At 53.6% G+C, this 18,717-nt stretch overlaps 7 protein-coding genes across 9 annotated transcripts; 4 read left to right on the top strand and 3 right to left on the bottom strand.

The window, feature by feature from the left end:
* The first annotated feature begins 6 nt into the window (after positions 1 to 6).
* Positions 7 to 1,457, top strand: H310_07051 (hypothetical protein). Its single transcript, XM_008872327.1, has 5 exons — positions 7 to 222; positions 279 to 347; positions 394 to 527; positions 600 to 854; positions 917 to 1,457. The coding sequence occupies exons 1-5, from the start codon at positions 12 to 14 to the stop codon at positions 1,271 to 1,273; spliced, it is 1,026 nt and encodes a 341-aa protein (XP_008870549.1). The 5' UTR covers positions 7 to 11; the 3' UTR covers positions 1,274 to 1,457.
* H310_07050 (hypothetical protein) lies at positions 887 to 2,889 on the bottom strand. Its single transcript, XM_008872326.1, has 4 exons — positions 2,804 to 2,889; positions 2,223 to 2,738; positions 1,798 to 2,174; positions 887 to 1,750 (listed from the first exon to the last, which is right to left on the bottom strand). The coding sequence occupies exons 1-4, from the start codon at positions 2,840 to 2,842 to the stop codon at positions 1,270 to 1,272; spliced, it is 1,413 nt and encodes a 470-aa protein (XP_008870548.1). The 5' UTR covers positions 2,843 to 2,889; the 3' UTR covers positions 887 to 1,269.
* A 145-nt stretch (positions 2,890 to 3,034) lies between these two features.
* H310_07049 (hypothetical protein) lies at positions 3,035 to 3,449 on the top strand. The gene has a single exon (XM_008872325.1). It carries the CDS (start codon positions 3,073 to 3,075, stop codon positions 3,307 to 3,309), a length of 237 nt encoding a protein of 78 aa, XP_008870547.1. The 5' UTR covers positions 3,035 to 3,072; the 3' UTR covers positions 3,310 to 3,449.
* A 424-nt stretch (positions 3,450 to 3,873) lies between these two features.
* On the top strand, positions 3,874 to 6,341 carry H310_07048 (hypothetical protein). Its single transcript, XM_008872324.1, has 6 exons — positions 3,874 to 3,968; positions 4,018 to 4,089; positions 4,134 to 4,606; positions 4,854 to 5,699; positions 5,756 to 5,977; positions 6,035 to 6,341. Exons 1-6 carry the CDS (start codon positions 3,906 to 3,908, stop codon positions 6,195 to 6,197), a joined length of 1,839 nt encoding a protein of 612 aa, XP_008870546.1. The 5' UTR covers positions 3,874 to 3,905; the 3' UTR covers positions 6,198 to 6,341.
* Positions 6,342 to 8,483: 2,142 nt separating this feature from the next.
* Positions 8,484 to 12,962, bottom strand: H310_07047 (hypothetical protein). The gene is made up of 12 exons (XM_008872323.1): positions 12,756 to 12,962; positions 12,604 to 12,679; positions 12,408 to 12,551; positions 12,130 to 12,366; positions 11,758 to 12,075; positions 11,530 to 11,709; positions 10,347 to 11,480; positions 10,032 to 10,277; positions 9,806 to 9,963; positions 9,159 to 9,758; positions 9,033 to 9,101; positions 8,484 to 8,982 (listed from the first exon to the last, which is right to left on the bottom strand). The coding sequence occupies exons 1-12, from the start codon at positions 12,884 to 12,886 to the stop codon at positions 8,574 to 8,576; spliced, it is 3,702 nt and encodes a 1,233-aa protein (XP_008870545.1). The 5' UTR covers positions 12,887 to 12,962; the 3' UTR covers positions 8,484 to 8,573.
* Positions 12,963 to 13,434: 472 nt separating this feature from the next.
* H310_07046 (CMGC/CDKL protein kinase) lies at positions 13,435 to 15,639 on the top strand. 3 transcript variants are annotated; one of them, XM_008872320.1, is made up of 9 exons: positions 13,435 to 13,559; positions 13,613 to 13,742; positions 13,791 to 13,856; positions 13,901 to 14,383; positions 14,434 to 14,888; positions 14,952 to 15,007; positions 15,063 to 15,185; positions 15,233 to 15,282; positions 15,329 to 15,639. In XM_008872320.1, the coding sequence occupies exons 1-9, from the start codon at positions 13,522 to 13,524 to the stop codon at positions 15,593 to 15,595; spliced, it is 1,668 nt and encodes a 555-aa protein (XP_008870542.1). In that variant the 5' UTR covers positions 13,435 to 13,521; the 3' UTR covers positions 15,596 to 15,639. The 3 variants fall into 3 exon arrangements, with proteins under 3 accessions (XP_008870542.1, XP_008870543.1, XP_008870544.1); XM_008872321.1 differs by having other exon boundaries at positions 15,233 to 15,639; XM_008872322.1 differs by having other exon boundaries at positions 14,952 to 15,185.
* Positions 15,640 to 15,751: 112 nt separating this feature from the next.
* On the bottom strand, positions 15,752 to 17,561 carry H310_07045 (hypothetical protein). Its single transcript, XM_008872319.1, has 4 exons — positions 16,906 to 17,561; positions 16,433 to 16,853; positions 16,105 to 16,381; positions 15,752 to 16,037 (listed from the first exon to the last, which is right to left on the bottom strand). Exons 1-4 carry the CDS (start codon positions 17,543 to 17,545, stop codon positions 15,783 to 15,785), a joined length of 1,593 nt encoding a protein of 530 aa, XP_008870541.1. The 5' UTR covers positions 17,546 to 17,561; the 3' UTR covers positions 15,752 to 15,782.
* Positions 17,562 to 18,717: the final 1,156 nt, after the last annotated feature.

Genomic DNA, 18,717 nt, shown 5'->3' with positions numbered 1-18,717 from the left:
AGCATCTTGATATGTTCCGGAAAATTGTGTGCACGAAGCTGTCGACAGACTTCCGCGGCGCCACCGAGATTGTGACGGTCCCGCGGGCATCTTTAAAGGTAACTCCAGGCACAGTCCTCATCAAGAACGTTGTCGTGGGCATCAATGCGTCCGACATCAACTACACGAACGGAAAGTACAACCCGGGAGTGCAACCGCCTTTCGACTGTGGATTTGAGGGCGGTGCGTTCGATTACCATGAAGCTCTGGCTAACTCGTGTCCTGCGTGTGGAATATAGTGGGGCATGTTGAGGAAGTTGGTGCCGGTGTCAAACACTTGAAGAAAGGCGACGCCGTCGTCTACTCAAGTGAGTCTTCCTCACTCCACATGGTATCAATAAGATGCTTCAACAGTGTACGGCGCGTTTTCCGAGTACGTTGTGGTTCCAATCAAGTTAGCGGCGAAGGTACCTGTGGCGACGGCCGAGATCCTCCCGCTGAACGTGTGCGGTCTCACGGCCTCCATTGCATTGGACACAGTCGGTGAGGTAATCTCTGCTCTTACGCAACAATTCCCTTTTGAAATCAAGTGTTATCTCGAATCTGACCTTTTGCCACAGATGAAAACTGGCGAAACCGTGTTGGTGACTGCCGCTGCTGGAGCCACGGGTCAGTTCGCCGTGCAACTGGCAAAGCTTGCGGGCAACACCGTCATCGGTACTTGCAGCTCGCCTGAGAAGCAAGAGTATTTGAAGTCCATCGGATGCGACCGTGCAATCGACTATACTAAAGAAGATGTTGGTACAGTCTTGGCCAAAGAATTTCCTCGCGGAGTTGATCTCGTCTTTGAATCTGTCGGCGGCTCCATATTCGAGGTTGGTTATCTTTGTGCTGTACATCAATCCCACAGAAAATTGCCAAATTTCGATGGCTTTAGACTTGCATGAACAACTTGGCCAAGCATGGACGTTTGGTCGTAATCGGGTCCATCTCGGGTTACGCTGACTCGTCGTCGTGGTCGGGAGGTAGCACCTCGTCGCCCTTTGCATCTACCCTCTTGAGCAAATCCGCGTCCGTGCGTGGATTCTTCCTCAACCATTTCATCAAGACCCATGGTACTACGCATGCCCGGAAGCTCGCGACGTTGGTTCGCCACGGCTTGCTTAATTCGGGTGTGGACCCAGCCAAGTTCAGCGGCCTAGACAGCGTTGCTGACGCCATCGAGTACCTGTACGCGCGCAAGAACATTGGCAAACTCGTCGTGCATCTCGACACTCCTCATTCGTCGCTTTAATCCGTCGACGTTTTCGGCTTCTTATTCGACGCAATGATTTTCTCTCGCAATTTGGCAAAACTAAAGTCCGACTTGAACCCGTCGTCCAGGTTGCTCGTCGTGCCTTGCAACTCGACCGTCTTGACCATCGTGATGAGGCGCCTCGCGTATTTACTCGTGAGACGCTCTTCCGAATTGGCCACCACGCGAAGCTGCGGATGAGTCGGCAGATCGGCGTCCGTGTAGTCGTACGTCGTCGGGAGCAAGTAGACGACGCGGCCGCCCACTCGCAAGTTCTTGGCCGCAAACTCGAGAAGGTCTCGCATCACGTCCTCGGCCGCATACGGCTGTGTGGCGGGAATGTGGTTTTCAAGCCATTCCTCAGGGATGTGCCGCGGGCCGTACTTGGGTTTGACAGTTTTAGTCGGGACTGGGCCATCTGTAGCGAGCTGTGGTGATGGCTGGACCGCCGTCGAGTTCTCTGGAGGACCCTCTCGTCTACATACGGCGTTATGAATGCAGCGTTCATGGTATTCCTCACGAACCGTCCACTCTTTCGAGCGCCAGCGCGGATGCCGTACGGGGGATCGCATACGACAGCATCAAAGTAGTGGGGGCATCGCAACGGGGACCGCGAGTTGTCGGCGCGGATGAGGTCTGGCACACGCAGGTTGTACTGGTCAAAGTTGGACTTGATCGTTTTGCCGTCCTTCCCATGCAGCACGCGGGAATCGATATCGGTGCCAAAGCAAATGCCCCCAAAAGTTGTGCAGGGGACAAGTACACTCCCCGTCCCCACGAACGGATCGATGACGAGACTGCCAGGTTGAACAAGCGCCATATTGCACATAATGAGGGCCATTTCAGCATCCATGGACGTCGGGCCAATGTATTCGCGACGCTTGAGGGTTTGCATGTCAACCTAATTGCGTCGGGTTGAGCATGATGCATTCAAGTTTGTCGGCCGTACGAGATCCCGTGCGCCACCACGCCCCCGATTCTTTTCTCCACCGGCCAAAGCACGAAGGAAGAAGATGCGGTCCGGCTCAGTCTTTTGTTGGTCTACGCCAATATCCTCCAGAATGAGGAACGTCAACGCCGGATTTTTCATGGCGACGGGGCCGGCGAATGGCAAAACGTGGCGGAATTTTTCACGGCGAGCTGTCTGTTCCTCCATACTCAACTTGAGTCCGAATGCGTCGACCTGGATTTTCCAGCTCAGCGATTCGTCCGACACGAAGATGTCCTTCTCGGCATACGCCTTGACAGACGTAACGAGTTCGTCGTAGGTTTGACCGTGGCCCCACATTTCGTACACGCCTTTGACTAAGATCCCACGCTGAGAAAGGAATTTGGCATGTTGTTCAGACGGAAGCTTCACATGAACAAGCGGCGAGCTTAACGGGTTCAGCTCACGAGTGTAGCAGTCCTCGGGAACGAGCGACTGCATTGTGAGAAGTGCATCGAGCTCTGGAAAGCGGAAGTCCTGCAACGAACAACGTCAATTCGTCTTATCTGGTCAATCACGAAAACCGGGCAATGCATGCATACCAAGTGTCGATGCACGAAAAAGACCAAGTATTCCTTCATGGTGGATGCGCGGCAAGGAATCGTCCAAACCGCGCGGCGGGTCGATCGATACCAGTATAGCCAATGAAATTCACTCAGACTTTTTGTCCAATAAGAATCATTTCTATCCAATTTATTCTCTGTATTTTTATCCAATTAAAAGTGTGAATGTGAGTGGTTCCAAACATTTGTGAGGATAACAAACGTTCCCTACGGCGTTGACAATTTTTTCACGCACTTTGTTGACGACGATGGCTCGTGGTGACCGCAGAGAATGGACCCCGCCGCCACAGGTTGAAGCAAAGCCCAAAGGTGAAGTCAACTACCACATGTACGCTCCTCTGCTGTACGGTCCCATGATCCCCTTGATCCGCATTGGCCTGCGCGGACGACTGCCGCAGAAGCAAATCGACGCCATTTTCCTGACCTCGGTTGGGCTTGCACTATCGCATGCGGGATATGTCATGTTTTCCGACTCAAGCGTGTAGTAGACTAACATAAGACGGTTGCATGTGAATTCGTTATGACGAGGGTGCATGCGCCTCACCAATGTGACGTTTGTGGGCATTTACAACGTGGTTGCTGGTTGTCCTCCAAAACTTTGAGCTCACAGAATCGTCCATTGCCAGTGTGATAACCCATGACTTGTCTCTTTGAACCATAGTGTAGAAAGACAGCAGACAACTCGTGTGAGGTCTTCGCGGCGTCGTTACGAAGCAATGCGCAGGCATCCAGAAGAACTCCCCGCCTTCGTCATGCGCCACAAGTCAGGAAACAATACTTTTTGACTTCCGTGAGCTCGAGTTCACGTTACATTGATGCAAAATACCTCGATATTGTCGACAATGAGATGGCAAAATATTTCAAAATCCAACCTATCAGGAAATTGAGTTTTCCTATAAAAGCATTTAACAGCGTTTGATTGGTTCAATATTGAACCATGTCCATTTTACACTATATAATGGGCGAAACCTCTATATTCAGATATATATCTGGGACCAGACATCTTGATTTTTGTATATCGCATAGACAAGACATCATAATCGAAAACCCCAAACATCTTCATTGAGATCCCCCCAACAGGATGAAGAACCCGTCTGCAGCAGCTGCATTGCCAGACAATCCGCCAACCTCTGGGGCCAAGCAGGTAAGCCCCTCCATACGCGGCCAGGAGCGTGGCTAATTGAAGAGGGTAGATTGTGCGCATCAACGACGACGGTACCAAGTTTGAGTTGGACGAAGAAGCCATTGATGGAATCCTCCACAAGGTACAACATGCACGATATGTGGCGTAGCAACCAACTGCAACTAGATTGACCCCGACATGAAAGTTGCCATCATATCTGTGGTGGGCGCATTCCGCACGGGCAAATCGTTCGTCTTGGACTTATTCTTGCGCTACCTCAAGTACACGTCGTCCCATCCTGCACCTGAAGTGACGTCGCGCGAGTGGGCTCTTGCATGCGGACCTCATCTCGAAGGCAATTCGAATTTCGAGACCACGAACGGCGAGGCAGGGTTCTCGTGGCGCGCCGGCCGGAAACGCAACACTACTGGCATCTGGATGTGGAGCGAACCGTTTATCCGCAAAAGCTCTTTGGGCGAGGACATTGCGGTGTTTCTCATCGATACGCAGGGCATGTTTGATTCGGAAACGTCGCAAATGCTCACTGCAAGCATTTTCGGATTGAGCACGTTGTTCAGTTCCTATCAGATTTACAACGTCGACAAGCGCGTCCAGGAAGACAACCTCCAACACCTGGCGCTGTTCACCGAATATGGCCGGTACCGTGGAGCGCATTTTGAGTTTTTTCGATGAGCTTTCGTGTTCTTGAGCATGTCGTGGGGCACCTTCAGTTTTTATTTGCTGGTTTGATGGAATTGGCGTGTGAACAACTCGAAACATATTACTTTTGATGTCATTTTTCACGCGAGGACATGTTTTTCTCGACGAATTTCAGGCGAAATGACCATTTCTTTGTGGATTTCGCTTCGGTAGATTGCATTGTGGACTGACATGATGTTACTGTAGCATGGCATTGCAAGGATCGATTGAAGAAGGTGAGAACCAACTGATGAAGGAAGCATCAATGCGCAGTATTCAATCGTTCGCGCGCGTGATTTCGGACAAGCAGATGCAACGTCAAGGCAACAGCACCGTCTCGAACGACATGGGCGAGCTGGACGCGACGGACGTCGAGGACGACGGCACCACCGAGACAAGCGGCGTTGGCGACGACGCGAATGTAGATGATGAACCCGTGATCCGACCGTTCCAGCACCTAGATTTCCTCGTGCGCGACTGGCAAGATTTCAAGCGGTCAGCGACCCTGGCCGAAAAGCAAGCCGACATGCAAGCGTACGCGTCGGAGGTGTTGAGCACTCGCAAACAACAAGACTTGGCCGACACGCGCGAACAGATCCATTCGTGCTTTGAAACGATTCGATGTGTGCTGCTTTCCCACCCCGGACACGCCGTAACGGACTGCGAGTACGACGGCAGTATTGACGAGATCGACGGCCGCTTCATGGAGCTCCTGACAGCGTACTTGAACACATTGTTTGGTGAAAAGTCCCTTGAACCCAAGAAAATTCATGGCGTCACCATCACGTCCCGCGAATTGCTGGTGTTTATCAAGTCGTATGCGGCGCTGTTCAAGGAGGCGTCGATCTTTCCCGAAGCCAAGACGTTGCTGGAAGCGACGGCGGAAGCCAACAATGCCAATATGAAGGATCGAGCGCTGACCAAGTACAAGGCCGAAATGCAAAAGAAGGTCGGTCCCAAGTGCGGCTATGTGCAGCCGCACCATTTGACGGAGCACCACCGCTTGTGCCTTCTTGGCAGCATGACGATTTTTGACATGGGCGCCAAGATGGGGTACGCCTTTGCGGAGAATTTGAAATTTGAATTTTCCTTGACATGCACGACTGTAGCCGTCAGTCGGCGATTCTGAAGACCCGTAAAGAACTCGCCGAGGCGATTCTTGCCGAGCACGCGCGATACGTTGAAGTGAATGCCGAACGTGACCCGTACAAGAACCTGGAATTCTACCTTGTGCCGGCAACCGTCGCAATCGTGTTGTTTTTCTTTCGCATCGTGCAGGACTTGCTCTGCTATGAAAACTTTGGTTACGACATTCCAGTCTACGATTGCAAGTACGTTGTAGAAAATTGTGTCTTTATTGGAGCCGCCTCATTGCTGTGGACATGTAGACACGTCAGCGTCACACTGTCCCACTTGTACTGGGCAATCATCACGTTCATGTGCATCGTGACGTTTGCCACGGGCAGCTTGATGGCCGATCGATTGAAAGCCGTCGTGACCGTTGCCAAAGCAGCCTTTCTTGATCATTCCGAGAAGGCCAAGACAGACTAACGGAAGCGTTGATCGACGCCCTCGGTGAAACCAGGTTGTACGCTACGTAGACTAAAGCATGTACCGACGTCGCAGAGTCGACCCTTTTGATCCGCTCAAGTCGGTCAAGTGTAAAATTACATATACACTTCATTGCCGTTTTTTGGGTTACTTTTCGATCGTGACTTGGTAGCCTGTCTGTGGACTCCACTGAATCACATGCATGCGCCGCTTCACTGCTTCTTGCTCGTCTGCTTGGTGCCACCAGGTTGCACTGGACAGGTTGGTGGAATCGTGTAGGTCACGATCCCAGCCGCACACGTTTAGCCGCACGCTAGCCGACCATGGCTCGAGCACGACCTGGAACGACGATGCCATGTTGGCAAGCGCACCACATCGCAGCGCATTTGTGATGAGGTGCACTGTGTGTGGCAAAATGCACCCTGCCACTTCTGTCCTACCGTTTCGATTGGTTGTGATGTTGTGTTGCAGTATATCAAGACCATCGCGTACTTGAACATGGGCGTGGGGCCGGCGACTTGGCCGCATGGGGAAACTTGAAGAGGGACGATTCCCGCATGCTGAAATGGAAAACGCGCACACAACAGCGGCACGTCCGTCGACGCGGCAAGGAGCCCTGGTGGTCGACAATGCAGGGCGTTAGAAGAGGCATATAGACACAAGTGGGGCAACAAGTCTGTAGTCCACCAGCGATCGACGTGCCACTCACCTGGTTGGTTTAAGAGCAGGTCAAACACGCCGTGCACGTTGCAAGGACCGTGGATGAGTAGCATGGTGTCCAGTCCTCGGATGGACGCATGCATTGGATCGATTGCGTTCAGGTCTAGTGGAGTCGTCGCTTCTGCCGACGCAAATGGCACGTGGAATTGCACCCCTGCCGCCAGCAAGTCTCTGCGCAACGTCGTCGTCGTGTGTGAGATCACGACCGAAATGTCTAGAACCCATTGCGTTCGATTCACTTGCATTCGTCGACGATCCGTCTATCGAAAAAGGAAAACACTCACGTTGACGGACGGAATGCAATTTGCTTTTGCCGTCGGGAATTGTGTCCGCCTTGGACGATGCATTTTGGTTGGGAAGATACTGGCGAAACAAGCTTCGAAGTGAGTTCCGAGTTGAACAATCGGCGTCGGGCGCCGTCTTGGACGTCTGCAAGCTCGTTCGATAAAAACACACCACGCTCTGTGCCGTGACGACATAGAACGCGTCGTGATCTGAGCTATGCGCATGCACTCAAGTCAAGAACTCGAATAATGGGATGATTGGAGCCGATACTTGTGGTGGAAGGTGTAGTACAGATTCCGACATGCTTCTTGCCACGTGCGAAGGCGCTGGGTCGTGAATTCGTCGTCGACAGGCACGTGAGGGCCGTCGACACCGTGGCTCATGCCAGGGGTTGCTGGGTGAACGAATTGATGTAGAGCATAGTGCCATTGATCACAAGGAGATGCAGTGACATCGTTTGGGAGTACGGATAACGGGGAAGACTCGACGAAGCGACGGAACAACCTGGCGGACGCAGCGCCACTACAAGAAATCAGCTGATGAATGCATGCATTGCAAGTCCGAGTACCTGGAGCGAGGGGGGAATCGAAATGGAGTCAAGCAAATCAATTTATTCTTCAAAGTCCAATCCAACGGCAGCACATCGTATGTCTACACCCAATCGCACAGTTGAGTGAACGAGAACGTGACGAGCTGAACCTGGAACGAAGTGGGAAAGTCCGCAATGCGATGCTTTGCAGGTCGATCCATGCGTGAGTTGGTGTAAATGGTGCTGAGCTTCGCGTCAAGCAACTTTCCCACTATGGACGAGTTTGAGACGTTGCCGCTGGCATTGTCTCTTGCATGTGTCCCTATAGGAACTGTTTTGTCTTCCATTTTATTCGCACTGTCGCTACGTGTGTTTTCATATCGTTGTTGTGGATGGGAATGGTTCATACTCAGTTCGTCCGCTGGATGGGTCTGCGATTTGGCTTCGCAAACGTTTCGCCATGCGTTGGCGCTACAAGTCCGCGCCAACGATCACATTCCAAGATAGCAAGAGATGCATCATGGTGAAGAAGTGCCGCACCTTTAACTCCATCGGGTTCAATCTCGTGCGACCTCCATTAGGTTGCTGGCTGCTCATGTAGTTCCTCCCGCGCTCACCACAGTACAGCAACCACACTAAATGAATCCGTACACTATATAGGTTGTTACACTATATCAATTTTATTGAAATAGTGTTGAAACCCTGATTGCAATTCACAGTCAATTGACTGACAGTGAATCAATACGTTCCAGCCCTCACAAAATAAATTTTTCCATAATATTATAAAGCATATCTAAGGGGCAGTCAGTCGAATAAATAGGCTTTTCACACCGACAGAATGTCTATTTCTCTGTTGTCGCCTCGGTGGACTGGCCGACGGGCGGTGGAACTAATGGGGAGGCACTCAGTCTGCGCAGCTCTGTAATTTCACCGACTCGCCCTGTTTGCTGGAGCTGGTCCACGCGGAGCGACGCAATGTCGCGTGATCCAGAGCCCCGTCCCGTCGAATCTGGCGACGAATAGGCAAATCCAGTGTACTTGACGTCGTCCACGTTGCGAACTCCGGCCTTCTTGTCGGCGATGAGCTGGTCCGGCGTGCGTTCGATCGACCCCCTTCGATCCACGTAGTCTTGTTGGCCACGCGGCTTGCGCGCTTCCGACACCCCGCACGACACTTTGGATTGTCCACGTCGAATCACGTAGCGCTCGCGCAAAATGTCAGCGTCCGTGGGGCTGTAAAACTTGACCCAGCTACGACACAAAATCAGTATCGTGGCGGCGCCTTTCGTGGTAGGGCTTACAATTTTAGGGACAAGTCGACAAGAAAGTTGGCGACCGGCACAAGGAAGAACACGGCCCAGTAAATGCCTCTACAATGTCGCAGTGAGCAATGCGTAGACAGCACGGTAACGACATGACAAACGTACGACGAGAGCAGGATCGGCGTGATGCCGACCATGTCCCAGCTCAGGAACGTAAACAAGGGGTACACGCCGAGGAAGAAGAAGTAGAGCACGACGGAAAACACAATGAACCCGTGGTTGAACATGGTCCACGACATGGTTTCCATGATGACTTTGCAATTCATTGTCATGAGGAGCCCAGTGTAGATGGTCGTGCCTTGCAAGTGGAAGGCTTCCGTCGTGTACCCCACGACAATGTAGATTGGCAACCAGAAGCTCAGGACGGCGTGGAAGATGGCGTTTGCAATCCAAATGCAGAACCGATACACGTTCAAGTCGTCGTTGCGTTGGCCGGTCGTGTACAGCGCGGGAAACGCCATTGCTTGTTCCGGGCTCACGTCTTCGTCAAAGATCCCGATCGCGATGATCGGCAGTGCCAGGAAGAAGTTCCACCCGGCCATGACAAAACTCTCAAACAGCGACGTTCCGCTCTGGCCGTTGTAAAAGTTGTAAAAGAACAGCACGATCACGAGCGACATGTTCTTGTAGAACGAGTACAAGATGACCTTGGCGATGCGCTTGTAGTTGGATCGGCCGTGGACCAGAAGCAGCCGCTGAAGAAAGCTAGCACAGCAATTACTTTCGTCGTGGCACTGGTCGAAGCACGGTACCGGAACTGAGCGATCGCATAGTCGCTGGCGTTGACGGCTTGTACCCCTTCTTGGCCGCAAATGCCAATCCCGACATGCGCCGACTGGATCATGTTGACGTCGTTCGCTCCATCGCCGATAGCAAGCGTGATGGGCTTGTTTCGCGAGTTGTATCGCACCTGGGTAAGAAGGACGAAAGTCGCTCGGTCATTTTACTTGGAGACGACTGCAGTAGCGGTGGCCATACCAAGTTGACGATGTCGGCTTTCTGGGCTGGCGAGACGCGGCACGCAACCATGGCTTTGCAAACACTGGCGACGACGAGAAGTTTGCGCCGCAGTTCCTTGGCCGTGACCTTGTCGTTGGCCGACAACGACTTGGACGGGAAAAAATGGACGAGGGACTTGCCGTCGCACACGATGCCAATGTTTTCCGCCACGGTTTTCGACTTGTAGTGGTCTTGAATCGCCTCCATGTTGTACAAGTAGTCGACCTAGACAAACCATTCAACTCCACACCACACATATTTGACATCACGTCCGTGGAGAACGATCCGACCGACCTGCTCGACAAGGCCTGCCAAATCTTCCCGATTCACATACAGCAACTGCATCCCGTCATTGAGTAAGCGGCATGCGTGCCCGATGTTGACCGCTGTCTCTTCCTTGTCTCCTGTCAACACCCAAATCTTGATACCGGCCTGGGCCAGGCTGTGGATCGCGTTGGGAACGCCAACTTGCAACTTGTCTTCGATTGCAGTGGCCCCGACAATCGTCATGTTGACTTCGAGTGCTTCTGCAGCTGCATCCAGCATGGCATCTCGATCGGACAAGGACGTTGCAGCCGCCTGGTACGTTTTGTTCCACGCGTCGTAGTCCGCCTTGGACATTTCGCGCTTGGCCAGGACTAGCGTGCGCAAGCCCTCGGACGCAAACGTCTTCAAATGCTCGTCCAAGACCGCTTCAGTCCTCGTCAGCGCGCATCGCGGCAAGATCACGTTGTCCGCGCCTTTGCAATACACGACAACCGTGCCGTGCGGCGTCAGCACGACTACGCTCATCCGTTTCCGGGTCGAGTTGAACTCGTTCACGTTCAAAATCGAGTACCCCAACATTGTCGGGCTCGTTCCCTTGTGCGTGATTTCCACTTCGACAAAAGGCGCCGGTGTCACGAGCTTGTAGCCCAAGCACCGCGCCGCCTTGACCAAAGCTTCTTCGTCTGGGGACGAGGCGCGGTACGTCGTCAGGCCCGTGGTGGCATTGGTTTCAGGAATCACAGTGTGGCAAACGGCCAAGAGCGTGAGAAACTCGCGGATGCGAGCGCCGTTCGGACTCGACGGGTTTGCGGCTTCGACGACGAGTCGCGGGTCGTCAAAGTGAATGGACTTGTCGAGGAAAATCTGGGCATCGTTCAAATTGGTCGCGGGGCCACGGTCGTTGGCCGTCGCTGGCGTGGCTTCATGTTTGGCGAGCCTGGCGACGGCCGCGGCAATTTCGGTCGACCCGTAACCATACACGACGCCGCCAATCGAGCACTTGCGAAACTCCATGATGTTTTGCGTCAGTGTGCCAGTCTTGTCGCTAAAGATGTACTCGATTTGCCCCAAGTCCTCGTTCAAGTCGGACGTGCGCGCGATGGCGTAAAACCCTTCGTGGCACATTTCTTCGTCGCTCGAGATGTTCTTGGCTTGGGCGACCTGCCAGAAATGCACGGTTGGACTGCGGCAGCGATGGACGGGATGGCACTACCTTGACCATGTCTAGCGACACGTACAGCGAGATCGGGACCAAGTTGTTGTACAGGATCAAAAACGTAAAGAACGCGCTGACTTCGACGCGGATGAAGGGGAGGTACCACGAGTGCAGCTTGAGTGCGTGGTGCACCCACGCATTGAACGAGACGGTGCTGATCACGCAGAGCGTAAACTACCGTGGATTGCGTGCGTTAGGGGATTGGCGCTCTGGACTGTGTACCTGTGTGAGGAAGATCAGCATGATGCACCGGTTCACCATCTTGTACACGTTGCTTTGCTTGGACGGGGTCGCTCGGGCGTTTTGCATGAGCTTGGACTCCTTTCCGGCGAACAAAACGATTCCAAAGATGTACGAGCAACTGCGGATGCTGCATCCGCGCAAGATAACGTTGGTCGGTCCAATGGGCGCTGCGTCGGCCAACGCGTCTGCTTTGACGACTCCCGTAAAGTTGTAGAGCCGATTGTTGGGCTGTTCGTATTCGATGGACCCGCGAAATGCCATGCACGATGCCTTGTGCTTGGCTTCGTCAATGACAGGCTACACCATGCACCAAACATGTCATCGACTCGTAAAAGACAATCGTGGCCGTACATCATTGAGAGCTCGAAACCCAATGAGCTTGGCAATGGGTTCGCATGCCGTCCGGCGCTTCAAGTTGGTTTCGCCGTCCAAGTTGCACGTCTCGACAAAGCACCGTCCTTCCTCCTCGGACGTCGCCAAGATCAACACGTCTGCCGGCAGCTCATCCTTGTCTTTCAAGAACAAGATGTCGCCCACTTGGACATCTTGCCACTGCTTCTCCTGGATCGCCCCGTTGGCCGTCATAACCTACCCCAAGCATGAAATGACGACGACAGCTCGGCGCATACGTGGCAAATGCGGCAGTTCTGAATCGCGTCTGCGTCGTGGCGCTTCTTGTCTTCGATCGCTTGTTTGGTCATGGATACCATGAGCACAATCAGGAGCGGTCCGGCCGTCGTGTACTGGTTGGTCGGCGACCAGTCCGTCAGCACCTACCACCGTGAACGCGTCGCTAAAGGACGAGCTACCATCGCGACAACGTACTTGCAGGAGCGAAATGCACAAAAAGTACCCGTTCGCAACAACTCGAAAGAACTCGAGGATGGTCTTGGGCACGAAGCTACGAATCAAGTCGCAACCATCACAAAAACAACGACGCCACGATCGCCGCATGGCGACGGTGGAGCGGAACGTACTTGAACATGGTGTACTTGGACGTCGAGACCCAGTTGTTGGTGTACTTGAATTGCTGCCGTAGACGTGCGTTCTCGACGTCGTTGTTCACGTGCACCGTGCGCGTGTCCGGTTTCGCAATGTCCCCTCCCATCGTGTTGGTGTTGACGGTGTCAGGGCCGGCGAAGTGGTAGCAGCGACGGGTGTGCGAGCTGGTGAAAGTGTTTTCCCCAAGCGCCTGGCTGTGGCTGCGGTTATAATTAGCCGAAACCTCCCGTCGAGGCCGATGCCATGGGCGTGCGTTGCCATTGACGGGCCAAATATAGCCGCCATCGAATCCCGTCGTGCTTTCTTGCATTGTGTCGCCTCATGGCCGTGGTGTTGCTTTTCGTCGAGGCGACTCCGCCGCTCGACATGTTTTACTAAGTCGTTCCAGCGGACGTTTGTCCGCCCTCATGACAGCTCGTGGCATGGAATCCTGTCGTCACCTCGCGGGCGGCGCGGTTCTGTTTCAGCGATCCTGGTCGTCGCTGGGTCTGCTACTGCCTCGTGTATGGAGAAAATGTTGGCGCTCTAGAACACACCCTGACGGCTAGCAGCCCCACGCCGCACACTTTATTCCATTTGGTGCGCCATGTCACGGCGAGTGGTGGCGTGAAAGGGAGGGAAGGGGGGGGTTTCGTGTCTATTTTGAGTTGCCCGAACGGGCGCGCGTGTGAGCCCATATCAGGTGTGCTGCATGTTGTGTAGCCGGCGCGCGGTCGCATCGGTCGTTCCAGTTGCATAGGCATGGAAAACTATGAGAACTTGGGCACGATCGGCGAAGGGTACGTCGTCGTGAGATCTCTTGTTGTCGGCGGACGATAATGGCATGTTGCAGCACGTACGGCGTCGTCCTCAAGTGCCGACACAAGGAAACCGGCCAGATCGTCGCGATCAAAAAGTTTAAAGAGTCCGACGAGGACGAGCAAGTCAAGAAGACTGCGATGCGAGAAATTCGCATTCTCAAGGTAAATCCGGTCGTTGCCGCGCGCCCGTGACAAAGCACCCGTGTCTAGCAACTCAAGCACGAGAACATTGTCAACTTGATCGAAGTGTTTCGACGCAAGGGCAAGCTGTATCTGGTACGCTCGGTGGTGTCGCGACGTCCATGACGGACGGCGTCCAGGTGTTTGAGTACGTCGAGAAGACGATCCTGGAGGAAATTGAAAAGAACCCGGAGGGCCTGGACCCGGCCGTGATCCGGAGCCTTATGTGGCAACTGGTCCGGGCGATTCAGTTTTGCCACCAAAACAACATTATCCATCGAGACATCAAGCCAGAGAACCTCCTCGTGTCCAAGAACGGTGTCCTCAAGCTGTGCGATTTTGGATTTGCACGCACGTTGGCGGCGGCAGGCGCCAAGTACACAGACTACGTGTCCACGCGGTGGTACCGCGCCCCCGAGTTGCTCGTTGGCGACGTCTCGTACGGGAAAGCCGTCGACATTTGGGCCGTGGGGTGCATGTTTGCCGAGATCACGACCGGTCTGCCGCTTTTCCCAGGGGACTCGGACATTGACCAGCTCTACCACATCATCAAGTGCTTGGGGCGCATAACGTCGCGCCAGCAAGAGCTCTTTCGTAAAAACTCGCTGTACGTTGGCGTGAAGGTTCGTACAATCGACCACATTTAGTGGGATGTTGACCCGCGCGACCGTAGCTGCCCGAAGTGACGGAAGTCGAGTCGCTGGAAGACCGGTTTCCACAGCTCGACAAAGTCTCGATCGACTTTCTCAAGCAAACTGTCCAGGACGAGCCGTTGGACCGGTGGACGTGCGCAGAGCTCCTCAAACATCCCTTGATTGCTGAAGGCGCACAAGAATACGATGAACAGCTGAGAGAGAGCATCGCAAAGGACATTGTAGATAATATGGTCAAACCTGTACCTGGAAGGCGACCAAAGAAGCCCCCGCCGACGCCGTCGCAAGCGGCGTCGAGACCCCCGGCCCAGCCACAGCTCATGCCCGCTAAACCTCCTCCATCCATCGGCACCCCCCCCAACGACCATGCCACAACGACAACCTCGCCTTCCACAAAGCAGACCCCTCCGCACGGCGGCATCGCAATGAATCACACGACGAAAACGTCGAAACTAGCACATGTCAAGGCAGACCCGTGAGTGCTGTGTTCCCATCCGCACTTGCCGCCCGTCACCCGTGACTGCTTGCCTTGTCGTAGCTATAGCACTACGATGGCCCCCGATACACCGAAGAAGCAACCTCATCACCACCACGGTACACAGAACTCTCGAGTGACGTGGCCATTGGGGTTGATGCGACGATCTTGCAGGTGACAAGGGGGCTGGAAAAGGTACATTGTTTTCACCGGCCCATGGCATCGGCGGAGTGCCCCAGCGCTTCCTCCCCAATCTAAGCATCTCATCGCCGTTTGGCGACACTCCCTCCAACAACGGTACCACACGTTTCTTGCGACGGTCACGTGTGACAGCTCGTGCGTAGAAGAGCTCATTCCAGGCTCGTCTCGGCGACACAAGCCCCCCGTCAAATGCGTACGCTCGTGTTTTGCATCCATCTTCACACATGGTGCTGCCATAGATCGACCAACAGCACGAGATTACAGTGTCCGATGAGACGGCCAAGTTGATCGACCACCACACAGCAACCCGCATGTCTATGACGTCCCACGGCAGCCGTGGGGGCGTCAACGCTGCTCCAACGACGATGAAGCCTCTGCGGAAATGCACCGTTCCACCGTCGCCCAAGCGAAAGATTGCGCCTCCGCTAGAGAAGACACCCCCCCTCGTTGCGGCCATGCCCCCCAGGACATCGCAGTCGCATTCGAGGCGAGATCGCGCGTATTAACCTGCCGTAATCTAAATACCCCAGCACAAAATGGGATATCGGCACCATGGCTCCTCAATGCTTCCCACGGTGCCAATTCATTGCCCGAGACACAGTCGGTCGTTGTGGTGATGTGTGGACATAGCCCCAAGAAGCAGGTGACGGTGTAGAGACATTCGCTGGCATGTGTGGTTGTTGGAATAAAAAGTTAACGACGAAATGTAGCGCCAGCGTACGAAGGGGCGCGAGGGTCGTCCGTGGAGAGCCCCGCCAGCCTGTTGTACCGCACGACGCCCTCCGCGGAGAGGAGTCCACCCATCTTGATTTGGCCACATCCAATGCCGACGGCAAAGTCGACTGGAAACACATCGTCCACTGTGCCAGCGTCGCATCCTACAATGACCGATAGCCCCAGCACCCGCGCTTGGACAACAGCTTGGACCGCTGCCGTGACTGTGCCATACTAAGGTCAATTCATCGCGACCAGCATGAGCTCAAGACGTTGTTTTGGGAGCGTGCTGGGACTGCACCTGGGACAAATGGAGCAGAATCGTGTTGCATGCACGTTCTTCGTGCAGTGTTTCGAGCTTTGTGTGTTGGAGGAAGGCGTGCCCAACGACTTGGACCTTCACGGATGGGTCGCCACCCACTCCGTCCGCAGCATCACTGTTGCCTGCATCCACCGCTTCGTTCTCGCTGCGATTTAAAGTACTGGCAATCTTGATATCTTTGATGTCGACGGGATCGATGATAGTCATGACTTGGTGCTGGCGACACCATTCCCGTAGAATGTCCACCACTTCGTCCCTATCATAGGACAAGAGATGAGCGTGCAGACGACCATTGAATGAACCGTACCCGCCTTTGTTGAGACCTTTGGAACCGGCGACCCACTTGTCCAAGTTGTACACAACGTCGCCGTCGACTCCGACCGTGGCAAACGCATGAGCGGCCACATGCACACCGAGGCCGAACGAGATCCCACTCGAAGGATGCACCTCCTTGACCTTTGCGATCGCGTCCTTCACAATCACGATGGCTTCTTCCGTCGAGTTGAGCTGCGGAGCAAATCCGCCAACTGCTCCACGATTGACATGTCCGAGGCCTTTTGCGTCCAGGAGGTCCCGCAAGACAAGGTTGAGCTCGGCGCCCCACCGCATGGCGTCGTGGAATGACACACATCCAATGGGCATGACCGTGATTTCTTGGACGAAGAGTTTGTTCGAGCCTTGAAGGCCCCCGTGGGCCACGCTCAGGATTGGCACTGGTACACACGCATCTAATGGAATACATTAGTCGGTGAAATCACGGTGAGTGGGAAATGGACGAACTCTCGATGGGCACATCGGCGAGAGTCGCAATGTGTTCGAAGAGCGGGACGTCTTTGTGGACGGCGCCGGCTTTGCAAATCGCAATAGACAGTGCCAAACATGCCTGTCTGCCCAATTTTTCCTCCATCGACGCGATTTTTTCGTCGCAAACCGCTTGTTCGCATGGATCGACTCCTTCTAAAAGATGCTGCACGTACAATGCTAAGTCCCGTGCGCGAATTCCCTTGCCACGGCATCGGGTTACGTCGTCCGTGTCGTAGATGGCAGGCGTGTGGCTCGACGTACTTCCTTCAAAACGACCTTTCGAAGTATGCACAACCGCAAGAAGCGTGGGCAGACCGTTGGCGTCAAACACTTCCCTTGCCGAAATGGAAAAGATTCCTTTGCTTGAAGTTGCTCGGTGTTGAAGCAAGCCGCCAAGCACCAAGTACGGGTCGGCGGGCCGGTCGCGGACTACTTGGTTCAGGAACACGTTCAGTGCATTTTCGATGCCATGCTGTGCAAGGTACTCCTCGATCAGCTCCTTCTCAGCCAATTCCTCTGGACTAGACGGGAGGGACGAAGTTGATGCTGATGGTGTTGGTCCATTCGATGGTGGGGTCGTGGATGCCGTCCGGTCACCCGGCGCTCGCTTGCTCATCCTGGTTGCAAGATCTAATTTACCGGATCCGGTTACGAAAGGGCGTGGATGCATTACATGTATTCAAATATTCGCCAAATATTTGTGTTATCAATAATCCCGAAAGGTACAGTATGTCGTGGCAAAAGGCTATGCTTGCACGTACGCTGTTGTCAACGTAGTGACCAAAATATTCATCCCCATGTCGCCACCAAAATTTTGCCATCCCTTTGGCCATGTATAGAATTTGAAAATTCAACCAAGAGTCCGATTGCTCGACCCTTCTCATTTCCATCTATGAAAGCCAGAGCTCGTGTTTGGAGGCTCAATGCGGTATGAGCAGGTGTCCCCAATGCAATCACGACCGCGTTTATTACCATGAACCATGCTTTTGTAGGACTTGGCGACTGATCCTTCGAGATAAGCGTCGAAGCAGATTGCTATTCCATACTAGTTACTTGTGTGGATTCCATAGAGGAATTGAACATGTGATACAATAAATTGTTCTGCACTTGAGGAAGCACCACAAACAAAATCAATATAAAATTAAAATATAGCGCTTTGAGGTGCATCCGCTGGCCATGTTGCCTGGGTGTACTGTGGTCATTACAAGGCTACTGGGTGTCCATCTGTCCAAAATACATCTCGACGTGCGCCAATGCACATGTCAGACACATTCACTAAACGTGCCCAAACTCTGCATGATGAACACGCTGCGTACCTTTTCTTAGCTGACACATACCTGTCACTTGTGCGCGATGCGTTCAGGGACTCATCAGGACACCAAGGCCAATGTGCATTGCTGATATCTGGGCCAGAAATATCAGTGGGAGAGACCCAAGGGCGGTCCCAACTGCTTCACGGAGAGCGGTCCTTATGACTGTGTAACCCTTCGATGGCGACTTTCGTACAAAACTGTCACATCGAGCTCGCACGTTGGAGTAGCAACTACGCCGCTGCCCGTTCAAAGTGGACAAACCAACAATCAATGAGGTTCCCAAGTTACAATTTCTTGAACCCTCCAAGTGCATCTGGAATCGTTTTCATTCAAAGCGGCAATGAATGTGGCCACCTTGTACAGTACATTCTAATTCGATTGAAACATGCACTGTTGTCGCTCCAGATAGGATAGACAGTAAGATGGCAAATTCCAAAGTGATCGATGAAGTTAGGTTCACAGTCGTAGCTGGCTA

This window comes from Aphanomyces invadans, assembly GCF_000520115.1.
Source record: "Aphanomyces invadans strain NJM9701 unplaced genomic scaffold supercont1.13, whole genome shotgun sequence".
NCBI classification, from domain to species: domain Eukaryota; phylum Oomycota; class Saprolegniomycetes; order Saprolegniales; family Verrucalvaceae; genus Aphanomyces; species Aphanomyces invadans.
This window is presented reverse-complemented; position numbering and strand designations above follow the sequence as displayed.